The 22,759-nt window shown below is 38.5% G+C and overlaps 1 protein-coding gene across 4 annotated transcripts in view; it reads left to right on the forward strand.

Annotated features, from left to right (window-relative positions):
- The window catches only part of LOC150100723 (interleukin-1 receptor-associated kinase 4-like), a 206,311-nt gene that overhangs the window by 16,312 nt on the left and 167,240 nt on the right, over positions 1-22,759 (forward strand). For 3 of the 4 annotated variants that reach the window (XM_090402006.1, XM_090402007.1, XM_090402008.1), the window contains exon 2: positions 8,558-8,779. In XM_090402006.1, coding sequence (XP_090258132.1) covers positions 8,595-8,779 — 185 coding nt within the window. In that variant the 5' untranslated portion in view covers positions 8,558-8,594. Of the gene's footprint in view, positions 1-8,557; positions 8,780-22,759 lie in introns of those variants that run through there. The other variant, XM_090402009.1, reaches the window with a different exon arrangement.

Genomic DNA, 22,759 nt, shown 5'->3' on the forward strand with positions numbered 1-22,759 from the left:
TGTATACGGTCCCTCACTACTTTCTACAAGATCTTAACAACTACTGATGACACACAGACTGGTCTATAATTAGACACTTCCAGTCTGTTACCACCCTTATGCAATGGCACTATCTTACCTTCCTTCCATTCCCTGGGCACCTTTGCCGAAGCCAGACTTTCATTGAAAAGCCAGGTTAAAGGCACCGTCAGTCACCTAGCACATTCTCTCAAAACTCGTGGTGAAATACCATTCAGTCCCAAAGCTTTATTGACATCTAGAGTTCTCAGTATCTGAAACACACTCTCCTCCTGTACCTCTAAACCTTGAACCTGCCATATCTCTCTAGCATTAAAACTGACTCTTCTAGGATGAAATACTCCAATAAAGTGGTCATTGAACAATTCCACTATGTCCTCTGCATCAGTCACTCTATTTCCATTTTTATCCCACAATATCATTCTTCCACAGTCATTTCTCCTCCTACTGGCCACATAGCTAAAAAATTCCCTAGGATTTTCTTTGGATCTTAGGGCCAATCTCCTCTCATATTCCAGTTTCCCTTTCCTTACCACACTAGTCACTCTTCTGGCCTGTGTCTTATATTCTTCATGCATCCTCTCTTCATCTCTCTCCTTATATCTCTTCCATAGCCTCTTTTTCACATGCAATTCCTGTTTAATATTGTTTGTTATCCACTTTACTCCAAATTGTGTCCTTTTCTTCACTCGTGGTATACAACTTACCATTGCTGCTAACAAATATTCTTTCACAATTTCCCACGCACTAACGATATCCCGGCCTTCCAATTCCTCCCTCTATGAAACTTCCCGAAGTTGACATCTAAGACTATTATAATCACCTGCATTATAATTCCACATAAGTTCCCGTCTCTTTGATACTCCTGCATGTCTATTCATTTTCCAAGTCAAAACCATATGGTCACTCTCTCCAACTGGTGGGAGAGATGTCATCTCAGTTATTATCAAGTCTTCTGATGCTATAACCAAATCCAGAACTCTTGAACCTCTTGTTCCCTCTGTTACATGTTGCCTAAGACATTTGTCCCTCAAGAATTCTAGAAATTCCATTCCACTATTGCTACTTGCATCTTCCTCTCCCCAATTTATACTACTGTAGTTAAAATCTCCCATAACAATCATTCTTCTTGCACTTGCCAAACTTAGCTGTCTAAACATCTCCTGGTCCCCATCCTCCGTGCTCCTGTGTCTGTAGCAACACCCCACTAAATATCCTGTCTTGCTTACCTCTACCTCACACCATATGCTCTCAAAATCATTTGTCTCACTTCCTTCCAAAGCCTCCACTCTTAGAGGACATAGGTCATCACTTATCATAAGCAGTACCCCACCACCATGCTTTCCCCTCCTATCCTGACGAAAAATGCTATACCCAGCGACTTCTATTCCTGTTATTATATCCCCTTCTGTCAACCACATCTCAGTGATTGCAATAATTTTTGTCCAGGCTGATGCTATCTGTGCCACCAATTCCTCTCCCTTATTCCGGATACTCCTGGCATTAGTATAAAGCATATAAATGCCATTGTTTCTATACCCAGCATTATCCCTTCTGGACTCCACTGGGCTCAGTGTTACCTGACATTGTCTCCCTTCTCCCAAGTATCCATTCCCACAAGAGGCCACCCCTGCTATCATCCTCCCTGGGACACACTAACTCGTTCAGAACAGCAATCTCTCCATATGCCTCATTAAAATGTAAATGGTCTCTCGCATACAATTCTCTTTCCTCAAACGCACTCCAAGCATCCACATATACCAGTCCTCTCTTGTCACACATTCTTGCTATTATGCCATTCAATATCACCGCTCTTCTGCTCAGCTCATCATTATCATACCTAGGCAACATGCACGCTATTTTTCCTCTCTCTGTCTTCTTCCGTACAGTCTCAAGCAAAAACCTCATATCTCTCACTGCCCGACTTACATTACCACTCAAGTCATTTGTTCCTACCATTACAATCATCTCATCCACCCTTTCACCTCTCTTAATTGCCATAGCCACCCTTTCTATTGTTCCTCCTGGCAAACACTCCTCACGCATCCTATCTTGAACACCACGGATCATTGAGTCGCCATACATTATACCTCTTACCATTCCCTCTCTCCTATTGTTTCCATTCTCTCCTCTTCTTTCATTCCCATAGGTTTCTCTCATTCCCTCTCCTCTACTGCTATTCTCTCTTCTAGCATTCCCATACCTCTCTCTCCTACTGTTTCCATTCTCTCCTCTTCTAGCACCCCCATACCTCTCACTCATACTCCCTAAATTCTCTCTCTTTCTCTCTCTCTCTCTCTCTCCTATTCTGATTCTCCTTGCATTTATCTCTTCCATTCTCCTAATCTTATCTTTCATACTTCTACTCTCATTCACAAGACATTCCACCTCCTCTTTCAACTCATCTATCTCCCTCTGCAAGTCAGTCACTCTTAATCTAAATTCATTCTCCCAAACAAAACCATCTCCTAAACTTTCACAGTCACTCACACCGTCCACACTATCAACTATTATTTTCTCATTTATATATATCTTTTTTTCATTCTCTCCTATCACACTACTTGTCTTCCTACATTCATTCCCCGTTCCTGGAGCAACAAAGCCGGATATCGATATTTCTAATGCACTTATTTCCTCCAACTGCCTGCATTTTGTGCATATACGCTCTCTGCTCTCTTTCACAAGCCACATCTCTAATTCCCGAGACGCATACATGCCGCAAGTACTGCATGCCACAAAGTCCCTTATGATATTGCTAATAATTGAGTTCTTAAATGGCGGAGAACTTGGCGATACGCCACTTGCGACTGCTGCTGAATCCGTCATCATTCCTTACTGCCGAGTAGCGTAATCGTTAATTATTCAATTAATAAATTCCGTTAAATAAATAGAAAAAAAAGTACAAACAATTACAAGCAAAACAAAACATTTAAGTACACTAAATAAAATGAAATATAACTAAATACAGTAATGAAAACTTAGCTTCGTTTTGTCTTCCACCGTTATGCATTCGATTCTGAAGGTAACCAAAATATATTATATCGTGACAGCAATTAACTTCCAAAAAACAACCACTGAAGTACACTCGTATTCAGAGAAACAATTTAGCACTCAAAAATTTCAACTATGGAAACATAGATTGGAAGGAGGAGAAGATATATGGGAGGAAGGAAATAGAATTTATGCAGTTACTAAGGAATCATTACCTGAAACGGCATGTGATGGAATATACTAGGGGGTTTGAGAGTGTTTGATCTAGTAATTGCATCTGAGAATTTGTCTATAACCAATATGACCACATTACTACCAATTGGTGAGGGTGATTGTATGGTCTTGACCTGGGCTGTGGCTAAATGTGTGGAATTTTCAGTTAAGAGAGGGGGGAGGGGTATAAGTAGAATTACATGGTTAAGTATCAGAAGCTTAGGGGATTGCTTGGATCAGTGCCATGGCATGTGAAACTGCAAAGGCTGGAAGTGGTAAAGGAGTGTTTGAGAGAAGTAATGGCAGGAGAGTAAATCAAATGGGAGTTAAATGGATGAATATCATCATTAAGCTGGAGCTGCAAAAAAAAATGTGGAGGGAATTCAAGGAGAAAGGTGACCAGCAGGCACACGAACAATACAAAGCACAGGCCAGGAGGATAACTAGTATGGTAAGAAAGGCAAAAGCAGAGCATGTAAGGAAATTAGCAGTGCAGGCCAAAGATAATCCCAAATGGTTCTATCAATATCCTGCAAGTAAAAGAAAGAATGTTTATGTCAGAATGATTTTAATGAATGACAGTGGTAAAGAGGTAACTGAATCAGGAAAAATAGTAGAATTTGCTAAGCGAACACTTTGCAAGAGTATGTCATCCAGGTGGAGATATTGCAGTAACAAGATAGGCAAAGGCTTAAATGAACTGGGGATGCACAGCATATTACAGAACCTTGATGTGAATACAGCTATGTGATTAGATGGTATACTAGCTCAAATTTTATGAGAAGGTGCTAGGGAATTGGCAGTGCCTTTGACTGTATTGTTTAAACTAAGTCTCGGCTCTGGGTTATTTCCAAGGTAGTGGAAAGATCAGTTGCAGTAATGATCACTGACCACTTGGCCAGCCAGCCTGGCTGGCCGAGTGGTTAGCGTATCCGCTCTCCAGCCAAAAGGCTGCGGGTTTGAATCCCACCGTGGGCATGGATGTTTGTGATTATCTGTGGAAATACTAGCGGTAGTGGTGGTGGTCAGCAGTAGATGGCATTGGTGTAGTTACGGTTAGTGAATTTGAGTGGTGGAGATGGAGAGTTGTGGAGTGGGTATCCTCCCTCGATGAGTCTTTGGACTCCCTGGAGGTGTTGCGTAATAATAATAAAAAAATAATAATAATATCAGGAGTCATAGTCAAGATACTGGAGAAGTTGGTCAAGAGCAAAATACAGGAATGGATAGACAGAAATTGGATACTATATGGGGGAAACATGATTTTGTGAAGGGTAGGTCATGCCTCAGTAACTTGCTGATGTTTTGCTCAGTAATTTGCTGATGGCTTTCCTGCGTCTAGGCTTCGGAAGGTGCCATTGAAGATTCTTCAAGACTTAGTGGACAGTCTCCTTTCCAGTAAAGCAATACCACCATACCTATGTGCTTCAAGTATTATCATCATTCCGAAGAAAGAAACTTCAAGCTGCGCATCAAACTTTAGACCTATTACCATCTCCCCTGTGATACCTAGACTCTATCATAAAATCTTAGTTAAACGACTTCAGCAACATATACAGCATGATTATAGACAGAGAGCTTTTGTCCCTTCGGACGGCTGTGCTGAGAATATATGTCTTCTTTTTTCTCTTCTCTCTGATTACCAACACCACCTTAAGCCTCTATATATGGTGTCGCTGGACCTCCAAAAGGCCTTTGATAGCGCCTCCCTTCCTGCTCTCCAAGCACTGTCTATTGCTGGATGTCCAGAACCCTTTCTTTCTTATGTTATGGAACTATACTTGGTGTTGGATCGTAACTTTTCTCAATTACGTTTTATCTTCTTATTATTATCTCTAGTCATAAATTCAATTTGTTGAGGGCTGATATATCAATCGAATGTGAAGAATATTTATATTATACTGTGCCACTCCATATTCAAAAGCAACTTAGATAAATCAACCTGCAGTTGTATCAGGTTATTATAAAGCTGAATTTAGGCCGAGGTTCTTATTTTTTATTACATAGGTTTCCCGCTGAGATTCAAATTATTTTAATGAACGGTGCAGTGAAAAAATCAGGCAAATTCAAGATTCAATTCAAACAAAATTATTTAATGCAGTAACACATAAATTACATCATAACACAATATTCCATCCAACAGGGACATTATGATTGGATGAATATAGAACTCTCATTAAGTCACTAGTATACTACTCAGCTGAGCTAGCTTAAACTTTTTAATTAAAGATTATATTATAAAGATCTTATCCTTCTTATTACAAAGAACTTATATCATAACTCTACTCTGATTAAGGTTACATTTCAAAACAATTTTAAACATCAAATCAGTTCAAGATATTCAGAAGAATATAACTCATGAACATTCAGACATTCAATTTGTAATTCTCTAGGCTCAGTTAATCAATTTTAGTTCATGTAAGTTCGAGATTCCTAAATCAAAACGAATAGGCTTCACAGTATTCTCATTCAGTTAATGAACACTTAATTCAATAACATAGCATTTATCATTTGAAGAGGGAAAAGTCTTAGCACATCACATATTAAATCTTGACTCGCTGAATACTGCAACTAGGAATGATTTACTTTCAGAGGAATTAATTTTCGTTACTTCTCGCTAAGTATAGTAAAGATAATCTTACCAGGATATAGCTTCAACACATCATAAATAGATCGAACAACAATTTTTAAGTCCTTACTGACTTTTACTATGTAGTAGCACAAACTTAAAAGAATCTTCCATTTCCGCGACTGATTTATAGACGCGGGAGAGTATAATCTTTATGCACGTGGTTTAAGTTATCTACTTATTTCTTCGTTTTCTCATATGTATTAACCTATTTCTTGCACTATTTCACTGCTAGGTGTTGGGAAGTTTTGGTAAAAATCCAACTCAGAAAAAGGCAAGTTAAAATACCGAGCGATTCCCAGTCCTTTAAATACCGTTTTCGGCACATCAAAATTCCCCTCCAGTCTCCAGCTACCGTTCTCTATACTTCCCTTCTCGATTCTGTTTTTACTTACGTTTTCATATCTACTCCTTCCTTTTTCCCGCCAAAAACTGGTTCTCACCGGTTTAGCTCGCATCAACTTCGCCTTGTGCATAGTATACAGTAAACACACGCCAACAAAAATTAACATAATTTCTCATAGCAACCAATCAAGTGATACCACAAAGAATCTTCTGGATATATCAAAATTACATATATTACAGCTTCTAACATTATATTAAAGGAATTAAATTCACAAAATTAATGATATTTTAATACACAGCTTTTCATAATTGTTATTTATCCCAAACATATATAAATAAATAAATATCGATTAACATAACTTGAAGAAATTACATAAATAGCAAATTATGAGCATGAGACTATTAGTTTAAAAAAAAAAAACAAATGTTGCTCAGGGAATGGTAGATTATGTTGGACTCTGAATGATATATTAACAATTTCCATTTCTCTTCATTCAGAATCCAACACTTGGGTAGCTTCATCACTATCACTACAGGGTCCCGTGCAACTTCTATTCCCGCAGTGCGGGGTGTTCGTGAGGGTGATCCTCTATCTCCCCTTTCTGCATCATAGAAAGAAAGAAGAGGCACCTAGAGAGTAGCCATAGGCTACTCTCTAGGCGCTTCTTCCTTTAATGCTATGACCTTTGCAGACGATCTTATTCTCGTAGCCTCTACTAAGATTTGTGAAGATTTGTGGGCTGCAGAATTTGGCTGATAGGTGGAAAAGGGGTGATATGATTGAGACATTCAAATTACTGAAGGGTTTCTATAAGATTAATTCAGAAGATATTTTTGAGAATAGGATTGGTAGTGGGAGAACTAGGGGCTATTCCATGGAAGCTTGGTAAGAGTGTGGTTAGCAAGGGTGTTAGAGCTAGGTTTTTTACTTGGAGAGTGGTAAATGAGTGGAATAAGCTGCCAGAGTCTGTTGTGGGTGCCATGACTATAAATGAGTTCAAGGTGAAGTATGATAGATACTGTGTGAATATTGAATAGTTGTTCTTGACATGATGTTGGGCTTCCCTAGATGAGTCTAAGGACTCCTTGGAGCTGCCCGTAATAATAATAATAAATCAGCGTGGAACAAATTGTGCCTTCAATTCTGTGATGATTTTCGTGACTTCACAGAAGATATTGCCAAAGCCAGAAAAGCTGTGGAGGATGGTGGTAATTCACTGCAATTGAACATCAAAGAAAATGATGTCATTGACTTCCTAGAGTCCCATTCACAAGAATTAACTAATGAAGACTTTATGGAGATAGAAAAGCTGCTGGTAGCAACACAAGAACATGAAGAATCAGAAGATCCAGAGCCAAGAAAGTTTACAACAAAAGAATTAGCCGAAGCCGTTCATCTCATTGAATTTGCTAAACTTGAGTAGCAAGATCCTAACATTCAGCAGTTTACAAAGGTTTACTATGCAGTTAGTGAGAACATCAGCTGCTGAAAGGCCATTTATAATGAAAAAAAAAGAAAAAGCATTTGCAAACAACTCTAGATACTTTTTTCAAGAAACCGACTTCAGTGATAAGCTCCCCTCCTCCAGAAACAAAATGAAATCCTGATTCTCCAGCACCAGGTCCATCCTCTCTAGCACCATCTCCATGATCATCATCTTCCAATTAATGTAAGCCTACTTTCTTGCCTCAGAAATGTCCCTTCCAGTAAGCAAGACATCGAGTCAACTTTTAATATTCTTTTTTGAATTTCTCCTATCTAAACTTTTTGTGAGTTTGATTTTATGTTCTGTTTGTTTGAATTAAAAGAAAGAGCGCAATAGTTTCTGTAACTCATTATTACAGTATTACACTGTAGATTATTATTATTGCCGCATATGAGCCATTATAGTATTGTTATTATTATTATTATTATTATTACTACATATGCACTGTTCATCAGAGATTTGAGTTACATACAAATCCGACTTAAAGACATTCTCGGGAACGTATCTCATTCCTAACCTGGGGACTGCCTGTACTTTCCATTCCTAAAATTAAATCACTGCCTTCAGTATCATTGCATATGTATATATATGCACACACACACACACACACACACACATGCTTGTAATGTTTTTCCATGGGTAATCTTCATATAAAAAACTGTTCAGAAATGCATTTTGCATTATATATCTGTGAAAAAAATTTAATTTGAAATATGTAGTTTGTTTTACAGGAGAATTTTAAGGGAAACATCCATTCTTCTATCAATGGGATTTTGTACTTATATGATATAGATGTTCTTTTAGTTATTTGATTCTGCTGTTATTATTATTTTATTTATTTTTTGTGTTCTTCTTCTTCCATATTTTTTTGTAGGGATAGTTTCAAGAATATATAACATATTCCAAAATTTATGGCTACAGGAGGCACAGTAACCAGTAGCAAACAAATTTGCTTAACTACTCATCTCAGACAACTTAAACCATGGGCAAGGTCTAGATTATCAAGAATTTTAGATGTTGATGGAACATGGGAATACTTGGCAGAAATTATTCGTGACCCCAGTGGTCATTTACATTTTACATATGATAACATCAGGTAATAAAATATTTATCTTAGTTAAAATTTTATTTGGTGTTGATATTTACTGTTGATGTTGATCTCTGTTGACTATTAACTGATCATAATTGGAGATATTTTTTTGATTTCAGTGTAAATAAACAAAAGCAACTTCTCATATTATTATTATTATTATCATACCTCCATGGAGTTAGAGACTCATTGTAGGAGATACACACTATTACACACAAAACTCATCGAACCATGCCTTCAACTTATTCCATGTCTGCATTCACAACACACTCAGGCAATGCTGACTCACTAATTACTCTCTATGCAAAGAATTTGCATAGAGAGTGGTTAGTGATTGAAGTTCTCATTCCTTTTCTCACACCTTCATTACATATTTCTAGGGATGGTTTCTTGTTCTATTCCCTTTTTCTATTCTATGAAAAATTTCTTTCATATTAACTAGGTAACAACCAGTGACCAACTTATATGTCTCAATCATATAGCTGGCCTGGTTGGCTGAGTGGTTAGCGTATCTGCTTTCCAGTCAAAAAGCTGTGGGTTTGAATCCTGCTGTGGGCATGGATGTTTGTGACTGTCTGTGAAAATACTAGTGGTGGTAGTGGTGGTGGGCAGTAAATGGTTGGTGTAGATGATGATTGTAGTTGCAGTTTGTTGTAGTTGGTGAATTGAGTGGTGGAGACGGAGCTGTAGAGTAGGTGCCCTCCCCTCGATGAGTCCTTAGACTCCCTGGAGGTGTCATGTAATAATAATAATAATAATAATAATAATATTCCCTCCATCTCCTCTTATTCACGAGGCTTTGCAAATTACACTCTCTCAATCTGTTTTCATATTCCACATCCAAAAGCCAGTTACCACCTTTGTGAATCTTCTCTGGACATGAAAACTAGATGACCAAATCTGTGCACAATAATCCATGTGGCCCTGATCAAGGCCTTATATAATGGAATTATAACTTCTGTTTCGTCATGCCAAGGTCCTCTGCATCATTGCCATTATCCAATGTGATGACTTCATAACTTGTGGCCACTGAATTTCAGGTCCTTGTCCTCCACCACCACCACTCCCAGATCTCTCATCTCCTCTACCTCCTTCAAAGTTTTCCTACCAAGTATATACTTTGCATCCCGACCATTGTTGCCTACTAAATGTCAAAACCTTAAACTTTGCAAAATTGAACTGACAGTTTCACATACTTTTCCGTTCATATAATCTGTTTGAGTCCTCGTTAAGGCCACAACATCTGCTTGATTCTGCATTGTTCCTGCAAATTTTTTTGCAAACAGTTGCATATCACTAGTTAAACTCATCCCAGTATCATTGATATATAAGCTGAACAACAGTGGCTCCAATACAGACCCACTGCAGCACACCACTAGTGACTTTCCTCTTTCAGAGTGCTGCACTCATATATACAACTTTCTGATATCTATCTGACAGCCAGTCACCAATATCTTTTGCAAAAGCTTTTGCAAAATCTAAGTATATCACTGCATATGTCCAATATATTCGTCACTTTGTTATACATGACTGAGTTGGTAAAATATGATTTTCTTTTAAAAAAACTCATGCTGACTATTACAGTGAATACTGTTGTTATCAACCCTTTTCTGTATCCTAGTTCTCACTAATCTCTCCAATACCTTAATCATAATGCCAGATATATAGATTGGCCTATAATTTGTAGCCACAGCCTTATCAACAACAACAACAACAACAACTTTGTGCAGTGGAACAATTTCACCTTCTTTCCACTGTCTCAGGACCTGTGCTCTCATAAGATTTTTATTAAATAGGCATGCCATTGCAGCTACCAATTTCCTGGAACATCCCCTTAAGACATGTGGTGATGTCATCTATTTGTATTGCCTTATTGATATTAAATTTTAATTCTTCATATAAGTCATGCTTGCTCACAATTAAACTATCCCCTCCTATTTCTTCCACACCTCAGTTTCTCATGATTTCACCCTAATGAGGGATGAAATATTCTTATAATTGTTCACTGAATACCTTAAGTATGTCCTCTGCAGTAGTTACCATTTACCATTTTCATACATTAACATCATTTTGCTAATTTCTTTTCATACTGCACTTTTGCTGTCCAACTGACTCATTTTCGTGACCTTTTCTTTATACTCCTAATGCAACTGATTGTTACCATTATTTGTCTTGTGCTGCCTGTGCTTATTTCTTCTGAAATAATTATAACCTTGTTCTTTTCAAACGGCCTTCACTAAACTTATGGTATATCTGAAGCAGCCATCTGTTTTCAAAAATACTTCAAAATATGAATATGGAACATTCCACAGGATGATTATGGATGACTAACACAAACAGCCTTGAACTTTTATAGCACATTTTTTCTTTATTCAGTTACAACAAAAGGTTCCTTTATTGTCTCTCAGTTCAGATAAACCACCAAACTTTGAATGGTCTCTCATTTCCTCTCTCTCTCTCTCTCTCTCTCTAAGCTGGCCTGGTTGGCCAAGTGGTTAACATGCCCACTCTCCAACCAACAGGTCGCCAAATCGAATCCCACTGCAAACATGAATGCTGGTGTTTGTCCTACCTTGTGTACTGCTATAACCTTTGATATTCTGCAGTATGACCTTTGATGTCCTTGCACCATTAAAACCATAAATCATCATAATCCTCTCTCACTAAAAAAAATGGTTCTTTTTCATACAAAACTGATATGCAGCATGGCTGGATTTTCCACTTTGTGAATGATTCATAATGCATAATATTCACATCCTTTACTTCATGCTTATCCATACCAGTTGGTTGTAACTTAGGTGCCCATGGAATGGAAGGAAGGTAAGATAGTGGCATTGCATAAGTGCGGTAGCAGACTGGAAGTGCCTAATTATCGGCCAGTTGGTGTGTCATCAGTAGTTGTTAAGATCTTGGAGAGAGTAGTGAGGGGACCGTATACAACATTGGGCAGATAAGGGTAATGTTATCTGTGAGAGTCAACATGGATTTGTGAAGGGGGCGCTCTTGTTTTAGCAATATGCTAGCCTTTTATAATAAAGTTACAAGAGCATTAGATGAGGGAAAGGCATATACTGACATTTTCTTAGACTTAGCGAAGGCATTTGACAGGGTGCCACATGATGAGGTGATATTTAAGTTGCAGCACATGGGTCTGGATGTCAGATTGGTCAACTGGATTCAGGATTGGCTGTCCGATTGTTATCGGAGAGTTGTGTATGGTGGGGCAGTTTCAAGAAGGCAGAGGGTTACAAGTGGGGTCCCATAGGGCTCAGTACTGGGACCTGTATTGTTTAACCTTTATATCAGTGACATTGTCAGCGGATTGCAAGGGGATATTCAGTTGTTTATGGATGATGCGAAGCTGGGAAGGGTTATTAGTAATAGTGCAGATGTGGTAGCCCTGCAAGAGGATTTGAATAAGCTAGATAGATGAGCAAATGAATGGGGATATCAGTTTAATGCAGCATTAAGATCTTGAGGTTTGGGAAACATCGATGGGATGCTGCATATTCTATTGAAGGAGTTATACTGGAGGTAGTGGGGAGACAAGAGATCTGGGGTTGATGATTGATAGAAACCTGAAATTTAGGGGACATATTACAAAGGTGGTGAAGGTAACACAGAGGATTGCTGCAATAATGAGAAGGACACTGACCTGCAGAGATAAAAGGGTTATCATTCCATTGCATAAGACTCTGATCAGACCACACTTAGACTATTGTTCTCAGATTTGGTCCCCAGGATTTGAAGGGGATAAATTAATTGTGGAAAGGGTACAAAGGCAGATAACAAAGATGGTTTCAGGACTGTACAATGTTAGTTATGAGGATCGGCTGAGGGGAATGAGGACTACAGAGTTTGGTGGATAGAAGGAGAGGTGATATGATTGAGACTTTTAAACTGTTGAGAGGTGGTTACAGGGTTGACACTGAGGAGTTCTTTCGTTTGGTTGAACAGAGGAAAGGAGTGATAACAAGAGGCCATCCCTGGAAGTTATGAAAGGAAACTGTGAGCAAGAGGGTGAGGAGTGGTTTCTTTTCATGGAGGGTGGTTCAACCATGGAATGCATTGCCTGATGGAGTGGTGAGAGTGAGAACGGTTAATGAGTTTAAGGAGTGGTATGATAGACTTTGTGTTTCTTAAGGGGATACCTCCCCTCGATGAGTCTTGATAGACTTTGTGTTTCTTAGGAAGGACCTCCCATGATGAGTCTTTTTACTCCATGGAGGCCTGGATAATAATAATAATAATTATATGTATACTTATATAAGTAATTTTTATTTTTATTTTTATTTTTATTTATTAATTTTTCCCTTTTTTGTAAACATGTTGCTCTCCAGCTTAATTTAATTTTGTAACCTAATAGAGGATAATGATAATAATAATTGAACTCTAGCTTTGATGTAGTAAGGGTTTTTTTTTTCCACCAGAGGTCAGGCCAATAGTTGTAATGGTTGATCAGTAACTTTAGCCTGCCATGTAGATTGTAGTTCAGCTTGTTTCATTGTATATATGTGTATACTCCAGATAATGACCTTAATGTGAAGTTCAAAACATGGAGTTTTTATTTTGGTTTATATTAAACTCAAGTTTTACTCCAACCCGGTAGTTGTTTCCATAATTTTCATAACATAATATTTACAGTTTCTGCTTAGCTTTTAAAGATAGCTGTGTAATTTCTTTTCAACCTTGATATACTTTCTATCCTTTTAGTTGCAAGTTGAGCTAAAAACATCATATGACTAATAAATTGTAGACATTCTTGCAGCAGTCTAATATGCCTGCTGCAAAAATTTTATTATGATATGCACTTTTGCATATTTGTGTTTGATCATACCTTACTTGCTTAATTCATTTAATTTATTCATTTGTTTGCAGATGACACAAAAATGGATAAGATATTAGCAGAGAGTTCTGATTGGTGTCACTTCAGTGTTGTCAAGTTTAAAGTTTTGCATTTTGAAAGAAAGAAATTGGAACATACAGGGTGTTCGGGATAAATTTGACAGTTTCGTAAGGAAAAAGAAAATCTTCTTTGTATCTATTAAATTTAATGAATTGACAAAAAAACATTACAGGCAGAGTTAATTACAATACTATCAACAAGATTTACTCAAAATAACCACCATTAGCATCGATCACAGCTTCAATTCTGCTTCGGAACCTCGAACAAGCTGATGCTACAGTCTCCCTGGGAAGGGCCGCAAAAACTGTTTTAATTTTATCCATTAACTGGGCTTTTGTATTACTGGAAGTGCGATTGGTGTCTTTTTCAACTGCGCCCCATACAAAATAATCCATGGGGTTAAGGTCTGGGGAGTTTGGAGGCCAAACATTTGGACTGGTGAAGTCGTAGAAATTTTCAGACAACCATTTTTGACTTTTCCCAGAGGTGTGGCAAGGGGCCGAATCCTGCTGCCATACATACGGCCTACCATTGGCTACCCTTGTTATCCAGGGCTTGACTACAGTTAGCAACTCCACGAACAAAGCCCGAATTCCAATGCCAGGGTTCTTCAACACCTGTTCCTGCAGATTTGCGAGGAATTCTGCTGTACGAACGTAATCAGATCGTCTGCTAGGGATCTTTCTTCTTGCTACATCCTCGTAGTCACCATTGCAAGTCTCTAGTTCATGCCTGATTGTTTTTACTGTATTCAGGGAGCATTGGGCAGCAGTCGTAATATCCTTATTTTGATGGCGGGCACGAATCATCATGATACAAGTTATTCTCTTCCATGATTCAGGTGGGTTCCAGCTATCCATCCTTTCTGACATTTTGTATATGAATGAAGAAGGGTCCAAACTTTTAAATGAAGAGAAGTGTGTGTTAATACATGTAACTTACGGAAAAATATAATTAATTATAAATATGTCAAATTTATCCCGAACACCCTGTATGGTACTAAACTGTGCTTCAGGAGAGATCAGGTATCTAGACTCAATGATGGATGTAAATTTTGCCCAGAGTTTGTCACCATATTGAGAAGACATTAACAAATCAGAGTAAAAATGTGATTATGCTATTGTATAAGGAACTGAGAAGGCATCAGAAGACCAGATCTGCATACTTGGACTGCTTAGAGTTGATTTCCAGATTGTGCACAGTGATTTCCTGAATATAAAGGACATAAAAATTAATAGATTAATGACATAAGTAATAACGGATTAATGCTAGGTTTTAAGAGCTTGACAAGTATAAAAAGAAGAAGAGGAGGTATGATTGAAAGTTATAGCTGGTAAGAGAGCTTTTCAGAAGTGTTGCACAAGATTTTGATAGGACCAATGGACATCCCAAATAGGACCAGAAGGCATGTTTCAAAGTCAGCCAAAGCTTGGCTCACTTTGAAACATGTCATTGAAGAACATGCTAATAAGCAGGGATTGAGAAGTTATTATTCTCCTTTATAAGGTGAATATCTGGACTACTGTGTGTAGATCTGGTCACTCAGATTCTGTGGTGATGAAGAAGTGGTGGAGAGAATCCAGAGGTGAATGACAAATATTGTGGCAAGTCTCTGGAATGTTCCATATGAGATAGATTGAAGGTCTGTGAGCTTTATAAACTAGTTGATAGGAAAAAAAGAGGAGACATGATAGAAGTATATGTCATTAAATTGAGTTTTATAGTTTTATAATATTGAGTTTTATAGGATTGATATTGAAGACTTTTTCATATATGAAAAGAAGGGAGAGAATGAGGATCACTCATGGAAATTGTTTAAGAGTGTGGTTAGTAAGGGCATTATGACTAGATTTTTTGCTTGGAGGGTGGTGAATGGGTTGCCAGTGGTGATTGAGAGTGCTTCATCAATGAATGAGTTTAAGGAGTGATATGATAGGTGTTGTGCGAATAATGGATTCAAACTGAGGTATTGTTGTGAATAAATGCAAGAGCCTCCTGTGATGACTTAGAAATAATAATAATGTAACAAGCTACATGACATCTTACTACTGTTGTTTCTTAGAGGGGCAGTTATTTGAAACAATTGGATATTATGATTTGATAGTCTGCCTGGTTGGCCAAGTGGTTAGTGCATCTGCTCTCTAGCTGAGAGACTGTGGATTCGAATTCTGCCAGGGGCATGGATGTTTGTGATTGTCCTACTAACTCTTTTGTGGAAAGGGTATCTGTGATCCTACCACTTCATTTTTCAGAAGACTTTACTCCCAAAAACTCAGTGCAGTATTGCAGTGACCATAACCTAGTTATGGTCACTTCAATATAATGATTTTAAAGTGAATAACTAGCTAATTAGGATTTGATATTAGGATTAGGATTTAACATGTATATGCACAAAATGCAGGCAATGGGAGGAACTTGGTGAGTTAGAGATGACTATAACTGACCTCGTTGAGTCAGAGATGGGAGATTCTCCACGTAGAGAGATGAGTGGTATGATAGAGGGCGAGAGAAATATGAATAAAATAATGAGAGTGGGGAGTATGGAAAGGTTGAACGATAGTGAAGTTTTCGTTGATGGTCTCAATTGGGAGGATGAATAACAAATAAGAGTCGCTGACTTGCAGAGAGATATAGATGAGCTGAAAGAGCAGGTGGAATGTCTAGGGAATGAGATGAGAAGTATGAAAGATGAGATTAGGCAAATGGAAGAGACGAATGCAAAGCGAATCAGAGTAGGAGTGAGAGAGAGAAAGTTATGTGAATGGTAGAAGAGGAGAGAATAGGAACAGTAGAAGAGAGGGAATGAGAGAGACTTATGTGAATGATAGAAGAGGAGAGAATAGGAGCAGTAGAAGAGAGGGAATGAGAGAGAGTTATGGGAATGATAGAAGAGCGGAAAATAGGAACAGTGGAAGAGAGGGAATGAGATAGAGTTATGGGAATGATAGAGGAGGAGAGAATGGAAACAGTAGGAGAGAGGGAATGAGAGGAATGAAAGGAAGCACAGGAACCAGGTATAAAGTGATGTCAGGAAGGCAGGTAAGTAGGGGAGCACAGAGAGAAAGTGTTAGAGAAGAGAGTGTGAGGGATGCTTGTGAGCAATCAAGGAACAGGATGGTAAGAGGTGTATGGGGACTCAATGATCCGTGTGTTCAAGATAGGATGCATGAGGAGTGTTTGCCTGGAGGAACGATAGAAAGTGTGGCTATAGCAATTAAGAGGGGCAAATGGGTGGATGTGAGATGAGTGTGATGGTAGGAACAAATGACTTGAGAAGTAATGTAAATTGGGCAGCAAGAGATATGAGATTCTTGCTTGAGGTTGTACGAAAGAAGACTCAGAGAGGAAAGATAGTGTGTGTTGCCTAGGTATGATTGTGACGAGCTGAGCAGAAGAGCAGTAATATTGAATAACATAATAGCTAGAATGTGTCAGAAGAGAGGATTGGAATACATGGATGCTTGGAGGGCGTTTGAAGACAGAGAGGAATTGTATGCAAGCGACTGCTTGCATTTGAATGAGGAAAGACATAGGCATCTGGAGAGATTGCTGTTCTGAATGAGTCGGTGTGTTCCAGGGTGGATGATAGCAGGGGTGGCCTCTTGTGGGAATGGGTACTTGGGAGAAGAGGGACAACATCAGGTAATGCTGAGTCCATTGGAGTCTAGAGGTGATAATACTGGGTATAGAAACAGTGGCATTTTTATGCTTTATACTAAAGCCAGGAGTATACGGAATAAAGCAGAGGAATTGGTGGTGCTGATAGCATCAGCCTGGCCAAAGATTATTGGGATCACTGAGACATAGTTGACAGAAGAGGATATAATAACAGGAATAGAAGTAGCAGGGTACAGCATTTTTCGGCAGGATAGGAGGGAAAGTATGGTGGCCTTCCAAAGCCTCCACTCTTAGAGGACATAAGTCGTCACTTATCATAAGCAGCTAGGTCCTCTAAGAGTGGAGGCTTTGGAAGGCGGTGACACTAATGATTTTGAAAGCATATGGTGTGAGGTAGAGAAGGGCAAGACAGGATATTTAGTGGGGTGTTGCTACAGACCAAGGAGCACAGAGGGTGTGGACCAGGAGATGCTTAGACAGTTGAGCTTGGCAAGTGCAAGAAGAATGATTGTTATGGGAGATTTTAACTACAGCAGTATAAATTGGGGAGAGGAAGATGCATGTAGCAATAAGGGAATGGAATTTCTAGAATTCTTGAGGGACAAATCTCTTAGGCAACATGTAATAGAGGGAACAAGAGGTTCAAGAGTTTTTGAATTTGGTCATAGCATCAGAAAAGTTGATAATAACTGAGATGACATCTCTCCCACCAGTTGGAGAGAGTGACCATATGGTTTTGACTTGGAAGATGAATAGACATGCAGGAGTATCAAAGAGACAGGAACATATGTAGAATTATAAGGCAGGAGATTATAATAGTCTTAGACATCATCTTGGGAAAGTTTCATTGAGGGAGGAATTGGAAGGACAGGATATCATTAATGCTTGGGAAATTGCGAAGGAATATTTGTTAGCAGCAATGGTAAGCTTTATTCCATGAGTGAAGAAGAGGACACAATTTGGAGTAAAGTGGATGAGAAACAATATTAAACAGGAATTGCATATGAAAAAGAGGCTATGGAAGAGATATAAGGAGACAGGTGAAGAGAAGATGCATGAAGAATATAAGACAGGCCAGGAGAGCAACTAGCATGGCAAGGAAGGCGAAACTGGAATATGAGAAGAGATTGGCCCTAAGATCCAGAGAAAATCCTAGGGAATTTTTTAGCTATGTGGCCAGTAGGAAGAGAAATGACTGTGGAAGAATAACATTGTGGAATAAAAATGGGAATACAGTGACTGATGCAGAGGACATAGTGGAATTGTTCAATGAACACTTTATTGGAGTATTTCATTTGGAGTACTTTATATTTGGAGTATTGGAGTAATACTAGAGGGATAGGGCAGGTTCGAGGTTTAGAGGTGCAGGAGGAGAGTGTGTTCCAAATACTGAGTATTCTGGATGTCAGTAAAGCTGTGGGACTGGATGGTATTTCACCACGAGTTTTGAGAGAATGTGCTAAAGAACTGACAACTCCTTTGACCTGGCTTTTCAATGAAAGTCTGGCAACGGGAAAGGTGACCAGGGAATGGAAGGAAGGTAAGATAGTACCATTGCATAAGGGCAGTAGCAGACTGGAAGTGTCTAAATATAGGCCAGTGTGTGTGTCATCAGTATCTTGGAGAAATTAGTGAGGGACTGTATATTTGTGAAGGGGTGCTCTTGTTTTAGTAATATGCTATCCTTTTATAAAGTTACAAGAGCAGTAGATGAGGGAAAGGCACATACTGCCATTTTCTTGGACTTAGCGAAGGTATTTGACAGGATACCACATGATAAGGTGATATTTAAGTTGCAGTACATGGGTCTGGATGTCAGGTTGGTCAACTGGATTCAGGATTGGCTGCCTGATAGGTATCAGAGAGTTGTGTATGGTGGAGAAGTTTCAAGGAGGCAGAGGGTTACAAGTGGGGTTCCCCAGGGCTCAGCTGGGATCTATATTGTTTAACCTTTATATCAATGACACTGTCATTGGATTGCAGGGGGATATTCAGTTGTGTGCGGATGATGCAAAGCTGGGAAGGGTTATTAGTAATAGTGCAGATGTGGTAGCCCTGCAAGAGGATTTGAATAAGCTATACAGATTGGCAAATGAATGGGGGTTCGGTTTAATGCAGCAAAATGTAAGGTCTTGAGGTTTGGGACACATCAATGGGACGCTGCACCCAACCCCCCAGTTCCGGGCTGGTAAGCCGGTTCTCTGACCTGGTAAGCTGGTTATTTTTGGATCAGATGCTTGGAGCTTGCTCCACCTTTGCCGCGAATTGCCCCTTCTTGCACTACTTCCGAGTTGCTCTCATGTTGCACTACTTGCTAAGAACAAAAAACAGCCATTTTTGTTCAATATTAGCTTTGTCTTGTATATCTATAAAAATATGCAACGTTTAATATTTTTCTATTAAAAAAAATGTATTATTTTCCTCAAATTTTTTATATAAAAATAATTACACTACACACACCAAATTATTATTATTATTAATTACTACTAAGTATATATTATATTATATTAAGAAGCCAGACAAAAAACGTGATACAAAAACGTTACATCATTAATTTTATCATTTCAGCTTATCATTTTATATCTATAGGGTAGATATATATTATGTGCACACGCGTCTGTGCGCGCGCGCGCACGTGTGTGTGTGTGTGTGTGTGTGTGTGTGCGTGTATAACAAGGGTGGTTTGAAAAGTTCAGGAATAACAATTAAAAAATGAATTTATAATTTCAAAATTATTTTTATTTTTCAACTTAATCTCCCTTAAGACTAACACATTTATTCCAGTGATGCTCCTGTGCCATTATCCTGTCCCTGTAGGTGGTTCTCAGTAAGATCTGCACCATACCCCTCTACAGCTGCGATCACCTCTTGATTTGAAGAAAAACACTGACCAGCAAGGAAGAATTTTAGTTTTGGGAAGAGATCGAAGTCAGAGGGAGCTAAATCTGGGGAATAGGGTGAATGTTCCAACAATTCATAGTGCAGATCCCTTAATTTTCCCATTGCCAACACACCTTTGTGGGCAGGTGCATTGTCCTGATGAAAGATGATTTTTTCTTCTGCAAACCAGGTCTTTTCTCACAAATTTTTTACATCTAGTCTGGTTAAAAGATCGGAATAATATTTCCCGGTTATTGTTTTATCCTTTTCAAGATTATTAATAAACATCCCAAAACACTGATGCTATGACCTTTCCTGCTGATGGAACCGACTTTGTCTTCTTTGGTGCTGAACAACCGGCTTCTGTCCACTGTTTTGGCCGCTGTTTGGATTCTGGTGTGTAATGGTGAATCCAAGTCTCATCCATAATAATAAATCGACGCACAAAATCAGTTTTATTCTTGTTAAAATGCTCCAAGCACTGTTCAGAAATTTTCGTACGAGTGCATTTTTGATCTGCTGTGGGCAAGCGTGGCACCCATCTTGTGCAATGCTTTTTCATTTGCAATTCTTCATGCAAAATATATCCTACACGTTCTTTTGAAATGCCTATAGTCTCAGCAATTTCACGTGCTTTGACTCGCCGGTCATCCAATACCACATCGTGCTCTTAATGAACGATTTCTGGTGTTGTTACACTTTTTGGATGTCCTTCACGTGGATCATCTTCAAGGCTGTTACGGCCACATTTAAACTCGACATCCTATTTCTTAATTGCCGAAAATTAAGGAGAAGATTGCCCATAAACTTTTATGAACTTCGAATGAATTTCTTTTGGCGTTAAACCTTCTTTTACAAAGAATTTTATAACCACACGATACTCAAATTTATCCATTTCAAGGGATACAGACAACACTTTTGCTTCAGACAGCTGTATAAAACAAACTACCTGATAGAATGACTTGCAATTTTGCATGGATGCTTATGACGGATGTACCAACTTAAGACAAAAATCTCTTGCCTATAGTGTTGCCATCTGTGGTTGAGTCCGAGAAGTTTTCAGACCACCCTCGTACATATCTATCTATCTATCTATCTATCTATCTATATATATATATATATATATATATATATGGGACCACTTGAGGGTCAAAGCCACATAACTGGGAGGAGACCTCCATGTCGCCTTTCAGGAATGTGAAGAACCAACTGGGGCTGACCCAATGTCCAATCCTCACCTTCATGTAGTTCACCCCATTAGTAAGTCTTTACTGTACGTGTGTTGAGGTTTAAGTGCTGTGAAGAATTCATGTTAGAGGTTTAATGGAATATTAACAGCACTGAGAAAGGATTAAAACTAATTTTAACACTTCCAATATTTTGTCTCCGTCACAGAGACATCTTCAGGGATTACAGAAACTTTTTGTAACAACACACACACAAATACAATACAAAATGAAACTAAAGTCCTATCTAGGTGGTGCGCCCTCTGTGATGACTATAATGACTTCAGAATTAAAAAAATAATCAAGTCCTTTCCCATTCCCCAACCATCTCTTCAGGACTTCAGAAATGCCATCACTATTCCTTACATCCATGGTACTTCAGAAAAAATAGCTAGATCATTAAAAAAGTACAACCTCCATACAGCTTTTAAGCCCCACCGTAAACTTGCTATCCTTATCCACTCCACTAAAGACCAGCTTCCTCCTCTTTCAGTGCCTGGTGTATATAGAGTACCTTGTTCCTGTAAACTTGCCTACTTCGGACAAACAGGCAGGTCAGCATCCATCTGTTAGAAGAACACAATTCTTACATCTGCAAACACGATTATGGTCAATCTGGCCTTGCAGACCATGTTTTGGATACATCCCACAAGATCTCCTGGAAAAAAACTACCATGCTCCACCATAGTAAATTCAAAAAAGAAAGACTATTCTTTGAATCTGCATTTGCACTCAGGAATTAACCTAATTTAAACAAATATGGTTGCATTAAACTTCCCAAAATTTGGGAAACTTTAATTATCAGAGATCCCTCTTTACATCCCAGGCCACCTGCAAATGCATATAGAGGGTGCACCACCTTGATAGGACTTTAGTTTCACTTTGTATTGTATTTGTGTGTATGTTGTTACAAAAAGTTTTTGTAATCCCCGAAGATGTCTCTGTGATGGAGATGAAATATTAAAATTAGTTTTAATCCTTTCTCAGTGCTGTTAATATTCCATTAAACCCCTAACATGAAGTCTTTACTGTGTACTGAAAGAATGAGGACTGGCTGGCAAGTTTGTTATTTAACTGACCAAATTGTACTCTTTTGGCTTAAATCACAAATGCATATGATGGTACAACATAATGAGATTTCATGCAGGCTGGGGCATTTCTAGGTTAAACAAGGCTCCTGCTGTTTTTGTTAGAGAATCAGGACAAGCAGTGAAAAGTCAGTTACTGGAACATTCTTCAACTCAAGATCTAGAAGAAGAAGAAGAAGAATAAACTAAACATCAGAAGAACTGAAGATAGGAACCATCAGTAGAAGTATTAATGGAAAAGAAATCAAACTTGCAGAAGAATTTGAAA

The sequence above is a fragment of the Typopeltis vanoorti genome, chromosome 12 (genome assembly GCF_054136105.1).
Source record: "Typopeltis vanoorti isolate ZY-2024b chromosome 12, IOZ_Tvanoo_1.0, whole genome shotgun sequence".
Classification (NCBI taxonomy): Eukaryota; Metazoa; Arthropoda; class Arachnida; order Uropygi; family Thelyphonidae; genus Typopeltis; species Typopeltis vanoorti.